Genomic DNA, 17,556 nt, shown 5'->3' on the forward strand with positions numbered 1-17,556 from the left:
TAATTTGCTGTAACTGAGTCTCTCTTTTTGTTTAGGTATAATGGACTCCAACTGTGAGGATGGAGACTATCAAAATCTTGAGCATGCCTTCCACCATGATGCAGCCCAGTACAGAGTGACCTACCCTCGTGGGGGAAACACGAAAGAGGTGACCTCGGTATCTCCTTTTAAAATACAAATCTATTTCCATAAGCTGGACCTCTTTTGCTGCTTATCATAGTGTTATCACCATGCAAACTGTATTTTTCTATGCAGGTGGATTATGATAAAAATGAGGAGTCCAACAAAAAGAGGTAAGTTGTGCATCTTTTGTGTTTACTACAGCAATTGCATTATGTTTTTTCTCATTTCCCTCAAAACATTTTACCCTACCCAGGTATCCAGTGAGTCGCTCTGGTAACAACCCAGGCAGAGTGAAGCGGGTGGTGTCCTGTAAGAGGAAGACCCATCATCTGATGGTGGCTCGGAGGAAGCAGCTCGGGTCTGGGAGGAATTATGATGCTGCAAACAAGGAGAATGAGATGAACTGCTTACAGGACATGCAACAGGAGATATTTGACATGGACCCTTGGGAGTTCCCACTAAATGTCAACAATAACCACAAGGCTGGCAGAACAGGTCCTGAACAAAGCGACTACTCTACACTCACTGAGGTCAGGAATACTATCATGGCTCAGACTATATCTCTGTTCCTTTTGCTGTGGCTCTTTTTATGAATTAGTGTTTCTCTGAAATGCTTAATCTGTCTGAACCGATCCATATTTTTCAGCTCACAAGGGATCATAAAACAATGACTGATGTGCTCTTTGGAAGAAATCTCAGACTGAAAGTAGCTTTAACACTGTGGCAGAGAAATGTTGGAGAGCTACTGACATACTTTCTGAGGTACTTAGTGTTGGTTGGTTGCAAACATGTGCCACGCAATATGTGTGATAGAATTTCAAAGGTGTCGTTACATCACTGTCTTTGTACAGAATCCAAGACACTGGTGCGTTTGTTGATTTTCTGCCCCTGATAAGCAAAAGGTAAGCATTGTATTTTGCAAGAGACTGACTAACACAGCCTACAAGCGAAGTACATGTCATTTAAATCTAATTCTCCTGACAGCATTGACAAGGACTCGACAGAGATTACCATTGGCTGTTGTGTTGACCTCTTTCCTTTAGTCAAAAAAGTCCTCGCCAGTCCATACGAAGAGTGAGTATCCCTGCTTGAATGAACCAGAACGATCACAAAATAAAATACATAAGGCACATAGAAGGATTTACAGGATGTATAGTAACAGGATAATGCAGAAACGGAAATAAATGATGTCATTTATACTTACAGGTATCTTGTTGTTGGTTTAAACTGGATCAATTCAGTTTTGAAAAAGTGGTGGGAGGAACTAAATGCAAGTGGCTACAGTGGATCATCTAAACCTCTGTTAGATAAGTAAGTTCTTTTTGAGATGTGCAATACTTCATACAGATAAATGCTGTGTATATATATCCAACTTAAATTGTCTTATCAAAGCATTAAAAACCCATACAGCATCACTTAATATTATACAATGTTTTACAATTGTAGATCAAACTGTTGTGATAAAGTTTTTTTGTTTTGTTTTTTGTTTTTTTACTTTGTTGAAGGAATTTCCAGGTCTATAATCAGCAGTTATTGGAGTTATGGCATCAGGAGCCTTCACTGAAATCTGCTCCAGGAGCTGCAGGAGACATGGCAAAGGTCAGTGCTGTACGTATGAATACAGGGTTACCACTGTTATCGTTGACTTTGAATGTTCTTACACTGTTCATACTGTACAAAAAACCTGTTGGTCTTACTTTCCCTTTTTCCCTTAGGCCATTGATTCCTTTCTGTCCCAACTCACCTGACAGCAATGAAGAGCCAGATAACAGATCTTTCTCTGGTAACAGTGCCCTCAAATATTTCAAAAGTATCCTTGGTGGAAAGTGTAGATAGGACCTGCTACTCTGTTTTTAGATTGCACTGTATATTGTCTGTAGAGATTGGTGTATTTTGATCAGTTAAATACTGAGAATGTGCAATATGAAATTAACTATGTGGCAAATTTGACATATTATTATACAGTTTAAGTTATGTCACAGAAATGTGGATGCTTTGATGGCTGTAACAATAAACACAAGAATTTTGTTTCATTGATATGTTGTTTGTGTGTATCTCATTTAATTGCCCCAATGATGATAAATAAAGTTTGTATTTTGAATTTTAAAGTTTGTGGTTATAATCTTTTTGTGTGTTTAACTTCTTTTGTGGGAAGAGACATAACTGATACATTTCTGTTAATTAATAAAAACACTTTAACACGACACGGTATTTAACCTGAAGTTTTAGTGCAGTTTATCACCAGCACCAAATTTCAGTTGAATCCCTACGGTTCAGCTTCACTTGGACTTCAGCCTCACTCAGTCTTAAAGTGATTTGAGTGAAGCAGATATATGGGTTTACATAGCTCATATCTCTCAATTTACATGCAGGTTTATCTGACTTGAAACAGATAAGTGGAGGGTTGGTGTCTGTCATTGTGATGTGAACCTGAGGCTGAAGTCCAGACGTGATTGGGCAGGAGAGGCTGTGTGAAAGGGCCAGCAATTCAGTGAACTCTGAATCTGTGCTCAGCAGTCGACAGTCTTGTTTGCACTCTCGTGCTTTTCATTCAGTCAGACGAGACTAATATAGTAGGAGCGTTGGAGAAGATTCAGGTATAGAGAACAATATATTTCTGTCACCTCATTACAAGGGCCTCTACTGAAGGTAAGCACACTGACCTTAAAGATTTCAGATGCCTTCAATCTTTTTTTTTTTCTTTCTTGGGTGCAGTATTGTTGTGTGTTCTTCATTAAGTTCACAGAATTCAATAAGAAGCTTTCATTAACTAAACCCACAGGAACAGGAAAGTGAAGGATGAAGTGTTTGAGATGCTGGCTGCCAGCAGTGGCCCTGCTGTTGCTTAGTGTGGCTGGAGTTAACATGGAGCATCTCCAAGCTGAAAACCTGAATCTGCTTCCTCCACACGAGCATAACTTGGTCCTGAACCGTGGAATGAGAGGTATTATTTGCTTGTGTCGACTTTCACTTTCAGTTTGACTTGTCTCTGTGTCGGTCTGTCTCAATGATGTGCGTTTGTTTGAAGTTATTGGGGAATGAAAGGCACTTCTAACTTAGTGGTAGTAGTAGTACGGTGTGTATTTGGTATGAAACAGCCCTGTGATTGCTTTGAAATGCTGAATTAACTTTATCTCAGATTATCTGTGCGGATTCTTCTGTGGGTGTGGGTCAAATTCCAGCCTGTAGACCCAAACTGCACAGTGACTCATTATGAGGTGATTTGTGTATCTTAGTTAGATAGTTTGTCAGACAGTTGTAATACTCTGGCAATTGATCAAGGTTTTACCATGTTTACATGGAAAATATTGAGAAACAGTGATGGTATGCTGTTAAAGTCACTGTAATGTCTAGTTCTTGCATGTGCATTGCTGTTTACCACAGTGTAGCTTTTGACACTGAAGACATAGGTTGAAATTATTCACTTTTTTGCCTAGAGTTAAATAGGAAGCTAGAGACCACTCTTTCCCTTTATTAATTCACAGTTATGACTGTTAATGTTTATGTTGCCCAACAGTGCTGCCCAGAGACTGTCATGAAATGCTGATGACCTCTTCAGGCCAGGCCAGAGATGGAGTGTACCTGATACAACCAGGTGACTCCCCCATCGTAGCCTACTGTGCCATGCAAGAAGGAGGATGGACTGTTGTTCAGCATATCACTGTTAACAGCAGCGTGGATTTTGATCGTACCTGGGCTGAGTACAAGCATGGCTTTGGGGATGTCACTGGGGATCACTGGCTCGGGAATGAATACCTTCATCAGCTCACCTGTGGTCCTGGGCGCTATAAACTAGGAGTAAAACTAGTGGACCCAGACGCCATCACCAAGATGGGGGAGTATGATCCCGTTCTAGTGGAGGATGAAGCATCAGCATACAGGCTGAGGCTGGGCTTGTTCCAGGGCACAGCTTTGGATGCTCTGACCCTGGACACAGAGAACTACCTGCATGACAACCAGAAATTCACCACTAAAGACAGAGACAACGACAACTACTTCCAAAACTGTGCCAAGCTGGAGTTTCAGGGGGTGCCTGGAGGAGGTTGGTGGTACGATGCTTGTGCTGGTGCCAATCTAAATCGCAGGAACGTCATCTATTGGCAGAAGGACTGCAACAAGGAGCGACTGTGCAAGTATGCATGGATGATGGTGAGACCTACAGACACAGTCAAACTGATTCAAAGCAGAGACTGCCAGAAGGATGAGCTATAAGGACACATTTTTTGAGCATTTGTGATAAATGTTAGAGGTTCAGCCTTTTTTTTACTTTTTTCTTTTTTTTTTTGTAGGATAATAATTGTCTTTTTAACAAAGACTAAAACAAGTGACATCAGTAATTTTCTCTTTTTAGCTATTATGCTGGACATTGAATTCACCACATTTTATTCAGAAATGCATGGACATGGACAAATGCATGGATCACAAAATACTGAAAAGAACAAACAAAAAAAAAGATCATCACAAACTTGAAACACAGTATAAAAAAATGCATCACGGTTTTAGCTCTAGCTTTGTTTCCAACATCAACCATGTCAATACATGAAGCAAAGCATCTCTGTCATTCCCCAAATTGCAAGTGCAGATTACTGGGTTATCACAGTTACAAAAAGGTGTTTCATGACATTTACCTTTTGACACATGTAAAATATCTTTTGCATGTCATCTTCCATCCAATGATTACAGAAAGGAATATTTCACAGACAAACTGCATTTTTTTTTTTTTGCCACAGTACATTACAAGTTTGCCAGAAATACAATGAAGATATGATGATATGACATTGATTTAGCTACAGTAATTCAGAGAAAACAAATACTGTATTTCAGTGCTCAAAGAAAAAGAAAAGATCCTGAGGATGAAGAGTAATAAACAGGTTATAATAAACATGTGCTCTTAAATCCTCCATACTGTCTCTATGTAAACACTGATATTGTTCAGCAAGTTTGTCATGTAGTTTGAGTAAAACGACTGACAAGCCATAGGGTAGACCAGTAGGGTGCAGTTTGGTGTTCATTATTCATTTTTTAAATTTCATTTATGGAAGAAAAAGCAGAACATGTGATGTGAAAACAATGAATCTGAATCTATATTCACTCTTCTTACAAATGACAATGGCACATGTGAAAAAGGCTTTGATTATCATCAAGTTACAATCTTGACTTGAGCAAGCAGATTCTGACATCGGGACCACACGTATTAGCCCTTGAAAATAAAATAGCAACTCCAACATGTGCATCCTCAATACAAACACAATACCTACAATATTAAACAGATCTTGTGTGTAAAGCATCAACTTGAGGGGGAAACTGCAAATTTTAACACTTTAAAACCAATATACAGTGACGAATATTACACCGGAACAATTTTATTATGGTTTCCAATTATCTAACAGTGCATATTGAATACTCACAGTACAATATGAAATATTCTATGTGTTAGTCAATAGCATTTCATTTTGGGGGAAATACTGATATTTTTAATATTGTAGAACCTATATACAGTGTCACTGATTACAGTATGTCGGGACAGTTTTATAATCCTCTTCCATTTCCATAGTTTGAGCAGTAAGTAACATACACTATAGCAGACCTACTGATTAATATGCAACTTTTTAAGTTGCACCAGCTTCTTTAGATACCATTTTTACTTTTGATATCACCAAATGTATCTAGAATTCAAGTTCATAAAGCCAAGATCATCAGTACAAACATGATTTGCAACCATTGTCATAAACCATCTTAAAAAAAAAAATAGTTCATGTGAGTTTGGAGCTGACCACAGGATTCTGTCCATACCAGTATAGTTTCTCCTCAATCCGTTTCTTCTTCCACTGGCAGAGTAAGAGCATGCGGAAGGTCTTCTGAAAAGTCTTGTTACACAGGGCATAGCACATGGGATTGACAGTGCTGTTGACGTAGCACAGCCAGTAGCCCAGGTGCCAGAGGGAGAGGGGGATGCAGTCTGAGCAGAAGGTGGAAATCAGTACCATGATGTTATAAGGTGTCCATGTTAAGATGAAGGCCAGCAAGATAGCACTGAGAGTCTGAGCTGCCTTCCTCTCCTTGATCAACACCATCCTCTTTCTCTTGGTGATCTGGTTCTTCAGCGTGGCGTCTATGGGTTTAGATGTCGAGGAGGTGGATGGAACGCTCATGGACTCGGCTGAGGAAAACGTTGGTGATGCCATTTTGGTGTCTCCATTTTTGCTCTGGTGCTCCACATGGGTGTCTTTGGCCATAGGTTTGAACTTGTAGGACACACACTTGCTGCTCCTCTGAGAGTTGCTTTTTGGTGGTGTCTGGAAGAAGCTGTCCTCGTCATAGCTGCTGAGCTGCTCGCTCTCACTGCCTACTCCGCTCTTGCCGGCTTCACAAGCCTGGTTCCTGAATGAAGGCTGGAAGCCTCCTGGGGACACAGGCCTCTCCTCATCTTCTGAGGAGGCATAACTATTGAAGGTGGTCAGTTGACCGGCTTTGGACCACTCGTCATTGGTGGTGGCTGCTGATTTGGCAGCATTGCTCCTGCTGGAAGACGACCAGGAGGCTTGATTCCTGTCATGCGAAGCCGATCTTAGTTTACAGCTAAAACAGGATCTGATAATGGTCTTCTGAGGCTGAGTGACCCCAGAGTCTGTGGCATAGTTAATCCCCTGGAGCTCAGCCAGATCCTTGGTCCTTTTCTCTGTCTCCTTGTAGATTCGACAGTAGAGGATTGTCATGACTGACACGGGGATATAAAAGGCTGCAATCGCTGTCCCAAAGGTTATTACTGGCTCAGAGAAAAACTGGATCTGGCATTGCCTCTCAGGGACAGTTCGTTTTCCTACAAAGTACTGCCAGCAGAGTATTGGTGGAGCCCACAGAATAAGTGACACCAGCCAGGCTAAACCTATCATAATCCCAGCTCGTTTGGGAGTCCGCTTGGCCCTGTAGGTCAGAGGCCTGGTGATGGAAAAATATCTGTCAAAACTGATCACCAACAGATTCATGACTGATGCATTACTAGCTACATAGTCTACTGCTAACCACAGGTCACAGGCGAGGTTTCCTAGGGCCCAGTAGCCCATCAGTATATAAGAGGTATACAGATTCATGGAGAAAACACCTATGATGAGGTCCGCAGCTGCCAGACTCAGCAGGTAGTAATTGTTCACTGTCTTTAGTTGGCTGTTGACTTTAAAGGAGAGCATTACCAGAACATTCCCCACAATTGTGATGAGGCTGACTATAGCTGACACAGTTGCAATGGTGATCACCTCCCAGAGACTGTGCGTCACTAGGTGGATATCCATTGTACTGGTATTTACAGTGGTGTTCAGCATGTTATCCCCTTCCATGGTCTTGTGGTTATTGGCATCCAACCATGACAAGTGTGTTTTGATTTGTCATCTTCATGAAGATCTTCTGGGAAGAAATGAAAGAAAAGGTCATACTTTAGTTCTGCAAAAAAAAAAAGAAGTTCAATTTATGACCATTAGATGGCATAACTTAAGTACTTGTAATGTAAATGTAAAACCTCTGCATGCCAAACGTCTCTTATAGATAATAACATTCTCTTCACTTTTAGTGAGTTATTTAGTTAGTTTAGTTAGTCTTTTTCTGTTGTTTGTCAATTGTATCAAATTAAAAGAAAAATCTTCACACACTTCACAGAATAAGATCGAGCTCATGTGAGTATACCCATATGGAGCAGTTTAGGCAATCTCTGCAACCATCTGGCATATTTCAAAAATCCATGTCAATACATAATTTTGCTCCTTGCTGTAAATCTATGACATAATATTAATAGTGCATAAACTCAATTCATTAAGATGTTATGAATGATTTTGGTTCTTAGAGTCTGCTTGAATTGTCTGCTGATACCTTGAGAGTTTTCATAGCCCCAAATAAACTGTATCAGATAGCATTTATCCTGGACTAAATCAATCCACCAATCACAAATGTCCTAAGTGTGTAAAAGAAGCATTTTTTTTGTATGTATCTGCTTTGATTGATGTTTGCAGAAAGTCTCACAGGGTGGCGGTTCCCAGAAAAATGTTGCAACAACACTGAAAAGGTTCTTAGGCTTTGAGGGACTTAAAACAGAGAAACAAGCACATTTGCTGCCACATCAACAGCTACAGGCAATTTCCAGTCTATCTGCAAGTTTTTGGACTGTAGGATAAAAAAAGAATTGTGTGGTTTTCAGGTTATATTGAATATTCTTAAACCAGTTATTGAAATACAATCATCCTCCATAGCTGAGCATACAAGGTAGCTTATGTGAGTGATTCTATCTCCCGATCATAGATATATTGTAATGTAAGAAAAACACAGGCAAATCAAATGAAATAAATATTATTAATGAGAAATTACTTTTTCTTTGTTTCTTTGTTCTTTATCATTCAAATGTGGTAACATGATTTCGAAAATTGTATCCAAAAGTGTATTAGTGAAAACCATCCCTGATGAGGGGGTTAATACTATATGTCATAAAATTTGCAAAAAGTGTATAACATGACAAATGAAATCTGTGCCTAGCTTTGAGTTTGCTGAAACATCCAAACCTCTGCCTACCTTTCAAACTCACTGTCAGCCATGCATCAAATTGCTATTTCAGCAGTTTGTACCTCATTTCTAAGAGGTTTGCACTAAAATAGTCAAATAAGGAAAACATTTGCTCTGTGGAGAGTTTGTTTCCTGCAATACTCTACCTTCTCTGCGGCACTTTAGTCTATGAGATCATTCACAGAAACAGAGGGGCCTCTCTTTCAGATAACTTTTTGTTACCTGAACTGGCCCAGCACTGTCGAATGACCTGCATGATGGAAAAATGACCACAGTGTTTAAGCACTGTTGTTATGAATAACTAAGTCATAACCACATTGAGTGCAGAGGTACAACTATCAGACACTACTGACGGAGTAGTGTAGTCCCATATCACCCCCCCTTTACCAGTAGAGGGCAGTAAACGCCCTCCACATATGAAAGCTCATAACCTACATGGTCCTTCCACTGTCAGCTTGGAACAAGTGGTGTGTGTGCACATTTCATCCCTGGGTGCTGGACACTACAATTAATAGTGGATGAGGGGCTATCCCTGCCAACCTGGACCTGTGTTTTTGAAAAAAGCCCACGGGAAATTTCTATGGCTTGATGACTTTCACCTACAAATGCATGACTGTGCCATGTGATCTTGCTCTTGCCTTGAAGGTTCTTATTAAATGTATTGAAGCAGCATTAAATCAACTCAGTTTGAGAACATTTGCATATGCCAATGATTAAACCCTGTGGGGAAAACACAGATTTCTACCCATTCAGACTGAACAGTATTTGATTGTGAGGCTATGGTGAGTCGTACTTGTCCACAGTGTCTGTTGAGCTAATAATTGTTCCCTCCCTCATTCCAGCTTTGCAGAGAGGACACTCCTCTCTGAGGAAATACCTCAGCCAACTGGGCATCGGTATTTTCAGCCATGGCAATTGCTCTGCTTAAAATGAGGGAATTTCAGCACCGTGTTGCAGCCCAGCATCTGTGTCCTGTGTATGACCTTCCAAGCTCTAAAATTATATGGTTAGATTGTCCACCATCGTTGCTTCCTATTGATAATGACCAGTACACCCACAGAGTATAAATCCGTCATCAGGGAGGCACAGACTCCATGAGGCTCTCAGTGTGGAGCATCAATGAACTTAGGCACAGATCACCTCCACAGAGAAAATCCTCCATGTGCATAGTAACAATCGAACAAGTCTAATCCCTTGAAACATGTTCATGAAGAACCAAGGAAAGCAGTCAATTAATATATTAGCACATTTATAGGGGCCAATTAGCTCTCAAAGGTAATGTAATTCAGATCCTGGCTGACCAACCCTGACCGCTCCTAGTATCCATAGACCAGGAGTGTAGGTGGGCTCTGACAAAAATACTGCAATAGGAAAATTGTGGTACATATCAGGACATTGTAGCTTCAGAAAACTGAATGCAAGAAACTTAGCTTAATCCTCTCTTTGAGGCTGAGATATCAAACCAAGAACTTAAGGTTACTAAATGTAATACTGGCTTAAAGTTATTTCATTTTCCCAAATCCCACAGTGCAAGTTTTCAATAGTTTTATTAACCCAAAATGCCCAACCTACGGAAGGTTATTGTACTCTGAGCTCAAGTAAAGGGAAATCTCTTAAATGCTTTCTCAGTTGGAGAGTCAATTCATACCCACAATACAACGTTTTGGACATAATAACTAACTTGGACTTGAGCAATGACTTGCTCACTCACTGGCATTCTTTTGATGGTGCCAGATTAGCAGGAGTGCCAGTGGCCGCCCGAGGCCCACACAAATAAAATTCCAGTCACTGCGGGGGACCTCCTGCAGGACTTGGATTGTCCCTCATCTTGTTATATAATGGCGTTTCGCATCACATCACTCAAATCCCCACATGATTACACTGTTTACCATTAGGGGTGCCATGAATCTGTCCACAGAATTCCCTGCTATTTCCTGGTTTGCACAAACTTAGCCATTGTTTTTTTTTTTTCTTATTGAGTGTTTATTTTAGCATGTATCATTTATCACAATGAGGCAAAATAGCACTTTGGTTTCCAAAGCTAAGGTTTTCATTTTTCCACACAGAGAGAAGGAACGTTCTTACTAACTCAAAGCCTCAATAACAATTTTAGCCTCAGTAACAGCATTGCCAACTTTGGTCTTGACTGTCAACAACTACTGGAGGGACTGTCATGATTTGGTGCATATTTTCATGTCACCTTCAGAATAAATTGTACTAATTTTGGTTATAATCTCGTTCCATAATCAGGTTAAGATTTTACATAGTTAATTAATGTGATTATCATCAACAAATACCTGCAAGAAATAACATTGCATGCAACATGCTAAACTAAGAAGGTGAACACGGTAAAGATCAGCATATTAGCCCTGTCATTGTGAGCATGTTAGCATGGTGACTTAAGTATTTAGCCCAAAGCACTGCTGTCTTTACAAAACTGCTTACATGCCCATCGGCTCTTTGGTTGTTTACCTCTTAGTAGCAGGGAATTAACACAGAAACATTTCAGGTGTTAGCCATTTGTCAGTGTGTTTATTCCCAATTAACAAGTGTCAGCATATTAAAACAGACTAAACTTAGATTTTTTCACAGCATCAAACATTTTTCCAGTTACCAATATTATTGTGGCTGTAGACTTTTAGCCTTGTTTACAGTGTAATTCCTAGTTTATGATGTTTTGTCTAATTTTACTCTCTGGCCACATTTACTCTGGGTAGGAATTCAGTATATCTGCTAGTGTAAAAGAGGTTTTATTGTTTAATTTTTCATAACAAAAGTGGATGGGGCTGAACCATCAGTGATTATGTATGATGCCACAAAAAGAATTAATTAATTATGACTGGGACAGTGTTTGAGAAACAAGGATATTCCTGAGTCATTGATGACTGTTGTATTGCTTATACCCACAAACTCAAGCACGCACACATACACACACACACACACACACACACACACACAAACAACAGACTTGTTCTGCCTCTTGACCTCAAGAGGTAGAACAAGTCAAGCTTGCTAATAGCTTCTAAATCGAAGCAGGAAGCATTTTAATGGTACACTCAGCTCAGAGAGTGGGGTAAACATGGACTGCATCACTATAAATAGTGAATATGGTCTGTTCTGGACTGTTTTTGGCCTTTTTATGGATGCAGTTTGGTGTCAGATATGACGCACAGTGTGGAAGAGCTTTGTGACGCTGTCTGGTCAGAGGAAAAAAACAGAGGATTTGAAAAACAAAGACACTACTGCAGAATTTCTGGTAGCATAGGGCCTGTATTTTACATAGTGTATGTGAATAAAAATATAATACCCAGAGGTCATTACAGTGAATCAGTGCCAGATAGTGGTGCACAGAAATCTTGCTCTTATACCGATGCCAAGAAAACCAAGTCTTCCTTATTACATATGCATCCTTAGAGTATCAGACTGCTCACTGAAATATTGTGTGAGCACATTGTGCATAAGTAATGGTCATTGATCCAGTGATTAACAATGCCCAGTATGTGAGTGAGGACATACTAGGTAACACAAATCCGTCCTGAGCCTCCATACTGATTGCAGAGGCGGACATGTTGAACAGCGGCTTCCTGCGGGTCCTACTGGCACCTGGCCATCACTGCTCCTGTGCTGTAGCGCCATACACTGGCCCCCACCAGGCCTCCCAGTCATATGTAACCTTTTTCTACACTCTCCTGTGGCTGCAGCACAACTGCTCTGCACAGCAAAAACAAGAAAGCGAAAAGTGTGTGTGTGTGTGTGTGTGTGTGTGTGTGTGTGTGTGTGTGTGTGTGTGTGTGTGTGTGTGTGTGTGTGTGTGTGTGTGGTGTGTGTGTGTGTGTGTGTGTGTGTGTGTGGCATTTGTGAAAGAAAGGGAAAGAAGATGAGAGAGACCAACAGAAGAATAAGAAAAGGAAGCACGAAGCAAAATAGAGGTGAGTCAAAGCAAAGAAGGTGAAGGACACCATGTGTGTCTGCGTGGTGAGTATGTATGATGTGCAAATCAGCCCAGAGCTCTTTGGCACAATGGTTCGTGCATGCTGTAGTCAATCCACTGAACCATGGTTAAGACTCCTGTATACGTGGTGATCTGGAAGAGGACCTAAGAAATGCTCGAATCATTCTGTGTATCAGGCATCGGATAAGGATTATAAATGTTCACATTAAGAGCTGCTCCAAAACATGCAACCTGAAATATTTATCAGTGTGTTAGTGTTGGTCGCCAAAGATAGAATACAGCCATTACAGGCTGAATCTGACATCTGACTTCATATATATATCTATATATATAGATATATATAAAGTCAGATGTGGGAAAAGATGAGAGCATCTCTGAGGATGTCTGTTTTTTAACGTAAACACACTTTCTTTTTTATTCAGAGCCTAACATTTCTCTCCCCTGTGATTTTAAATCAACCTTCAATCTCTCCGCTGTGATGAGAAATGATGAATATGATCATTAGATGAATATTATTATCTGCTTATGGACACCACAGTGGTTTTGGCAGCTGCTGAAGGGAATTAAATGATAACACTTGAAGCCTCTAGGAGTTCTATTTTATGAGCAACTACCACATTTCATTAATGCCCCATCATTTGGATAATGATCTGGCTATAAACTCATTTGTGTGAAGAGCTCTCTAAATATGAGTCTTTGTCTGTTGCTGCTTGTGCGTCTAGATTGTCTGTCATTTGTTCCCAATTCGTAACACGCCGGTTTTCTTTAGGCTGATGTTACATTTATCTGCAAAGAAACAAAAACGGTTGTTTAACTAACCTCCATGCTGTTTAAATATTAATTTTCAATGAATGGTGGAAGCATATTCTAAGTTGAGGGGACATGCAAAACCACTCAAAAACAAATTGTCAATAAAACATATCTGTGTGTCTCCCTCTCAAGTTATCATATCAGTGTGTCAATATGCTTAGAATTAAGCTTGCTGTTATATTTAATATTAGAGCAAAATGAGACCAGTTCTGATGCCAGCTGGACAATTCCCCCCCCACCCCAAAAAATGCAGTTTATTTAAAGAACAACTGCTGCGGAAGAGAGGTAAAGTGATCTACAATCCAGTCACAATTTGTGCAAACCTACCAAACCATAACTGTTTTTTAGCAGCTGTTTCAAGGATTTCTTCAAGACTACCAGCATCTTTCTACATTTATTGTAACACCTCACAAGATCTGCAGGGACTGGGTGGACTCGTTAAAATCACGCTTCACTGCTTAATCCTCCCCTGTTTTGTCATTTCCACTTAATCAAAAAAAAACTTGTGGGAAAGACTTGTGCTTTAGCCTTTGAAGAAAAATATTGATTGTTTTTTTGGGGGGGGGGAGGAATAAAATTATGAATTCCAAATTTTAGACCCATGCAGCTGAAATTTCAAGGATAGTCTAGAAGTCTAAAAGGAGATAGAAGGAGAAGAGACGTGGTGTGGAAGAAACTGGATGGTATTTATTTTAACACACATTTTTTCAAGTTATTCATCAGTAAATAGTAAGCTTTAAAATGTGCCTGATATATGACTAAATAAATACATTCAATCTAATTATAGCACATTTCTATACACCAAGTCTTCCAGAAGAACAGATGCACACACACCTTTCCAGGAGCGCATCCTCAGTTGCTTTCATTAAAGTAAAAGGCTACATTAAAAATACATGCTCAGACCTCTCAGACATGCACTTGTGCACACATGATGCTATTTCCCCTTAAATCCAGGTCATACCTTCGTGCATTAATAAAAGTCATCAGTCGTGATTCTCTGCAGACTGTGAGTCAAAGTCATTGATGTAAAGAAAACAAAAAGACATATACTCACAGTTGAGTTTCATCACATCTCAGGGTCTGCTGTTTAAGGGCAGATGGTGTCCCCTGGTGAGAGCAAAGTTCATGGTTAATCCTTTTGTTTTGCCTGGAAAGCCTTCGGGTCAAGTGTGGCACTGAGGAACAGGATCACAACACAGTTGGAGAGAGGATTGAGGTGGTTGAGAAATCCTGCTGACTTGACCCTCGCATGCCAGAGGGGTTCGGGGTGTGTGTGTGTGTGTGTGTGTGTGTGTGTGTGTGTGTGTGTTGTGTGTGTGTGTGTGAGCACAGGCAGAGGAGAAAGAGGATGAAGAGCAGGAGGAGGGTGGAGACCAGGAGGCGTCGGTCATCCCTGCTCAAGAGGCGCAGAATCCAGCATCAACTCCCCATCAGCCATCCGTAACAGCCACCGTGTTTCCAGATGAGAAAAGTATCCTCAAGTTGCAGAGCATCCCTCCTCAGTCATTCATAAATGAGTAGAATCTGCTCAGGAACCAAAGAAAAAAACTTTTCCTCCCAGACTGAGCTGAGCTAACTGTGCCGCCTCTGAGTTAAGTTGAAGCAGAATGTCACAGAGAGGCTGCCTGACGCCTGAGCCAAGTCACTGCCACTGCCACACTGCTGCCGCTGCTGCCTCTGCTTCCGTTGCATCTACTCTGGCTGACAGACACAGATGTAGCTGACGTTAGCTAGCTGGGAGGAGAAATTCCCATAGGGCTGAATGGTTCATCATGTTTCGGGACAGTGAGCATGCAGCTCAGACCACAGAGTGTAAGAGAAAGAGAGAGAGAGAGAGGGAGAGGGAGGAAGGGGGGGGGGGGTGTCCGAGTTGGCTCCAAGGGGTTTCATTTTTGAAGGTGTCGGGGTGGGAGGGAGAGTGTGGGAGTGAGTGTGTGCGGAGGTGGTGGAGAGGGTGGTGTTTAGTCAGACAAGTCAAGCCAAACCCTGTCTTTGTGCTGGGCTGCATGTTGGTGTCACACAAACCATTAATTACCTCCATTGGCATGTCTTTTGTGTGTCTTTTACAGAAGAGCGAGAAGAGACGGTGACCCTCGTTATCACCAGTCCCGGCTCTGTCAGTGTTTGAACAACACTGAGGAAACATTAAAGCAGTGTGGCTATCAGCAATCTATGATCTGCACAGCATAGAACACCACTGCTGCCTTTGTGCTCACATGGGAGAGCACTGACATGGCTGGGCCAGATAAGCAGACAACTGAAGTGACAGATGTTTCTCACTAGGACCTTTGTGTGTGTGTGTGTGTGTGTGTGTGTGTGTGTGTGTGTGTGTGTGTGTGTGTGTGTGTACAGCGTGCGTGTCATTGTGCTGATTGGGGAATTATTTGCTGGCATTAGGCAACTGTCCTGAATGGGTGTAAAGTCCTTATATGTTTTAATCTGGATGATGGGGGCTGATCTGTGCCATGAGCTCCCATCAAATCACCAGAGAGATACACTAATAAATCCAGCTGCTGCCAACATAGTACTTTGTATTGTAGAATATACTGAAGGTATTTTCCCGCCATGTAATTTATGGCGATGTCTCATATTCACAAGGTCACAGGAAAAAACTGGCTGTTTATCTGGTGTTTATTCATCTCAGAGAATTATCAAATTACCCTCAGTTTCTATAAGCTCTGGATGTACAGTGAGTATATTTGCTTTATTGTATAGTATATTAAAGTGATTTCCAGCCTGAGCGTCGGGATGCCCCCAAGGAACTGCAGGATGAATCTGATGATAGCTCGTATTTCAACCACTGCATGAGAATCCTATTTTACTTTAAAGGGTCGTAGGACAAAAAACATCTGGGAAATGCTTGATTTATTAAACACTAACTTGCTTGTGAACTACCTGGAATCGAGTGAATAAAAAAGTCAAATTTTTTGTATTTTTATAGCAAGTTTCTAGATCAGATGTCACAAACTGTTTCATAATAAAAGACAAAAAAGAAAAAATACTGACAAAATAAAAATGAATAAAATAAAATTTAAATAAAAAATTAAAATAGATACTACTAATCTGGAGTTGGTAGCCATGCATTGATAATAAAATTACTGGCACACATACACAGAAGAAGCTGGTTAGTGGATAATAGATGGACAATACTCCCTCCTTTGCTTCATATTGACATTTGTCATAATGCAGCTCTCACACTCAAATGATTTTGCTACTAGGTCAGAGCTATATGCCGATGATATGATTGATGCGTTTCATGAAAATCTCGCCACGTCTGTTCCACAGAGCACTGCATATATATATATATATATATATATATATATATATGTGTGTGTGTGTGTGTGTGTGTGTGTGTGTGTGTGTGTGTATATATATATATATATATATATATATATATATATCCCCACAGTCCACCCTTCACACTGACAGTCTGATCTAATGCCATTTCCAGGCAGCTGGCCAAAGGACAGACACCTGGCTCATCATTACCGTTGAATCGCTGACCTGCACAAAGTTTATAGGGAAGTCGTATTTTTTTATGTGATACATCCACACATTAACGCACACACACTCGCACACAAAAGCACTGATGCGCACACCGGCAAGCATGTCGCCTTTCAGGCTCATTCATATGTGTCTTATTGATGAAATCATAAAAGTCCATTAGAAATAATGACAAGCTGATGCATAATTAACTTTCTAATTAAATGTGCAATTGAAAATTGATAATAGATCAATAACTGAAATGACACATATGACCTTTAACAGCAAAGCCGCAAAATAATGGTTTTCTGTGACCTTTTTTTTTTTTTTTCTCTAGATATCTTTTTCATTTTGATCTTCTCCGCCTCATCCTCTGGAGAACGGTACTCACAAGGCTACTAATGATGGCTGATGATAGCAGATGTCAGGAGAGCACTGGAGTCCACTGTCTTTTAGGCATCCTCCTCTCTGCTCATCTGCATCCTAAAGGCATGTCTGTTTTTCCACAGGTCACTGTCTGATCGCTGAGTGCCTGCGAGAGAGACAAGATGAAGGAGGACATCAACACAGCCAGAGATGGATTGCATCTGTCCACAGTCCACAGGGCTTGCTCATCTCCTGACCCAATTGTGCATCCATATGCT

At 40.6% G+C, this 17,556-nt stretch overlaps 3 protein-coding genes across 7 annotated transcripts in view; 2 read left to right on the plus strand and 1 right to left on the minus strand.

The window, feature by feature from the left end:
* LOC130180425 (KATNB1-like protein 1) overlaps window positions 1-2,231 on the plus strand; it is a 28,395-nt gene extending 26,164 nt beyond the window's left edge. For 3 of the 4 annotated variants that reach the window (XM_056393947.1, XM_056393948.1, XM_056393946.1), the window contains 9 exons: window positions 36-148; window positions 256-293; window positions 377-653; window positions 770-885; window positions 975-1,025; window positions 1,108-1,197; window positions 1,330-1,434; window positions 1,629-1,731; window positions 1,839-2,231. In XM_056393947.1, the coding sequence (XP_056249922.1) occupies window positions 41-148; window positions 256-293; window positions 377-653; window positions 770-885; window positions 975-1,025; window positions 1,108-1,197; window positions 1,330-1,434; window positions 1,629-1,731; window positions 1,839-1,871 (921 nt within the window). In that variant the 5' untranslated portion in view covers window positions 36-40 and the 3' untranslated portion in view covers window positions 1,872-2,231. The remainder of the gene's footprint in view (window positions 1-35; window positions 149-255; window positions 294-376; window positions 654-769; window positions 886-974; window positions 1,026-1,107; window positions 1,198-1,329; window positions 1,435-1,628; window positions 1,732-1,838) is intronic. The other variant, XM_056393950.1, reaches the window with a different exon arrangement.
* A 384-nt stretch (window positions 2,232-2,615) lies between these two features.
* On the plus strand, window positions 2,616-5,026 carry zgc:194887 (uncharacterized protein LOC571819 homolog). The gene is made up of 3 exons (XM_056392641.1): window positions 2,616-2,772; window positions 2,906-3,067; window positions 3,641-5,026. The coding sequence occupies exons 2-3, from the start codon at window positions 2,923-2,925 to the stop codon at window positions 4,333-4,335; spliced, it is 840 nt and encodes a 279-aa protein (XP_056248616.1). The 5' UTR covers window positions 2,616-2,772; window positions 2,906-2,922; the 3' UTR covers window positions 4,336-5,026.
* A 134-nt stretch (window positions 5,027-5,160) lies between these two features.
* Window positions 5,161-15,198, minus strand: chrm5a (cholinergic receptor, muscarinic 5a). 2 transcript variants are annotated; one of them, XM_056392640.1, is made up of 2 exons: window positions 14,484-15,198; window positions 5,161-7,521 (listed from the first exon to the last, which is right to left on the minus strand). In XM_056392640.1, the coding sequence occupies exon 2, from the start codon at window positions 7,455-7,457 to the stop codon at window positions 5,877-5,879; it is 1,581 nt and encodes a 526-aa protein (XP_056248615.1). In that variant the 5' UTR covers window positions 7,458-7,521; window positions 14,484-15,198; the 3' UTR covers window positions 5,161-5,876. The 2 variants fall into 2 exon arrangements, with proteins under 2 accessions (XP_056248615.1, XP_056248614.1); XM_056392639.1 differs by having other exon boundaries at window positions 5,161-7,524.
* Between the last annotated feature and the right edge of the window lie 2,358 nt (window positions 15,199-17,556).

This window comes from Seriola aureovittata, chromosome 13, assembly GCF_021018895.1.
Source record: "Seriola aureovittata isolate HTS-2021-v1 ecotype China chromosome 13, ASM2101889v1, whole genome shotgun sequence".
In the NCBI taxonomy this organism is placed as follows: Eukaryota; Metazoa; Chordata; class Actinopteri; order Carangiformes; family Carangidae; genus Seriola; species Seriola aureovittata.

Bases quoted from the DNA above. Each gene is read 5' to 3' on its own strand.
- chrm5a (XM_056392640.1), bottom strand. From the start codon at position 7,457: ATGGAAGGGGATAACATGCTGAACACCACTGTAAATACCAGTACAATG.
- zgc:194887 (XM_056392641.1), top strand. From the start codon at position 2,923: ATGAAGTGTTTGAGATGCTGGCTGCCAGCAGTGGCCCTGCTGTTGCTT. The intron at 3,068-3,640 runs GTATTATTTGCT...GTTGCCCAACAG, and splicing joins CCTGAACCGTGGAATGAGAG to TGCTGCCCAGAGACTGTCAT.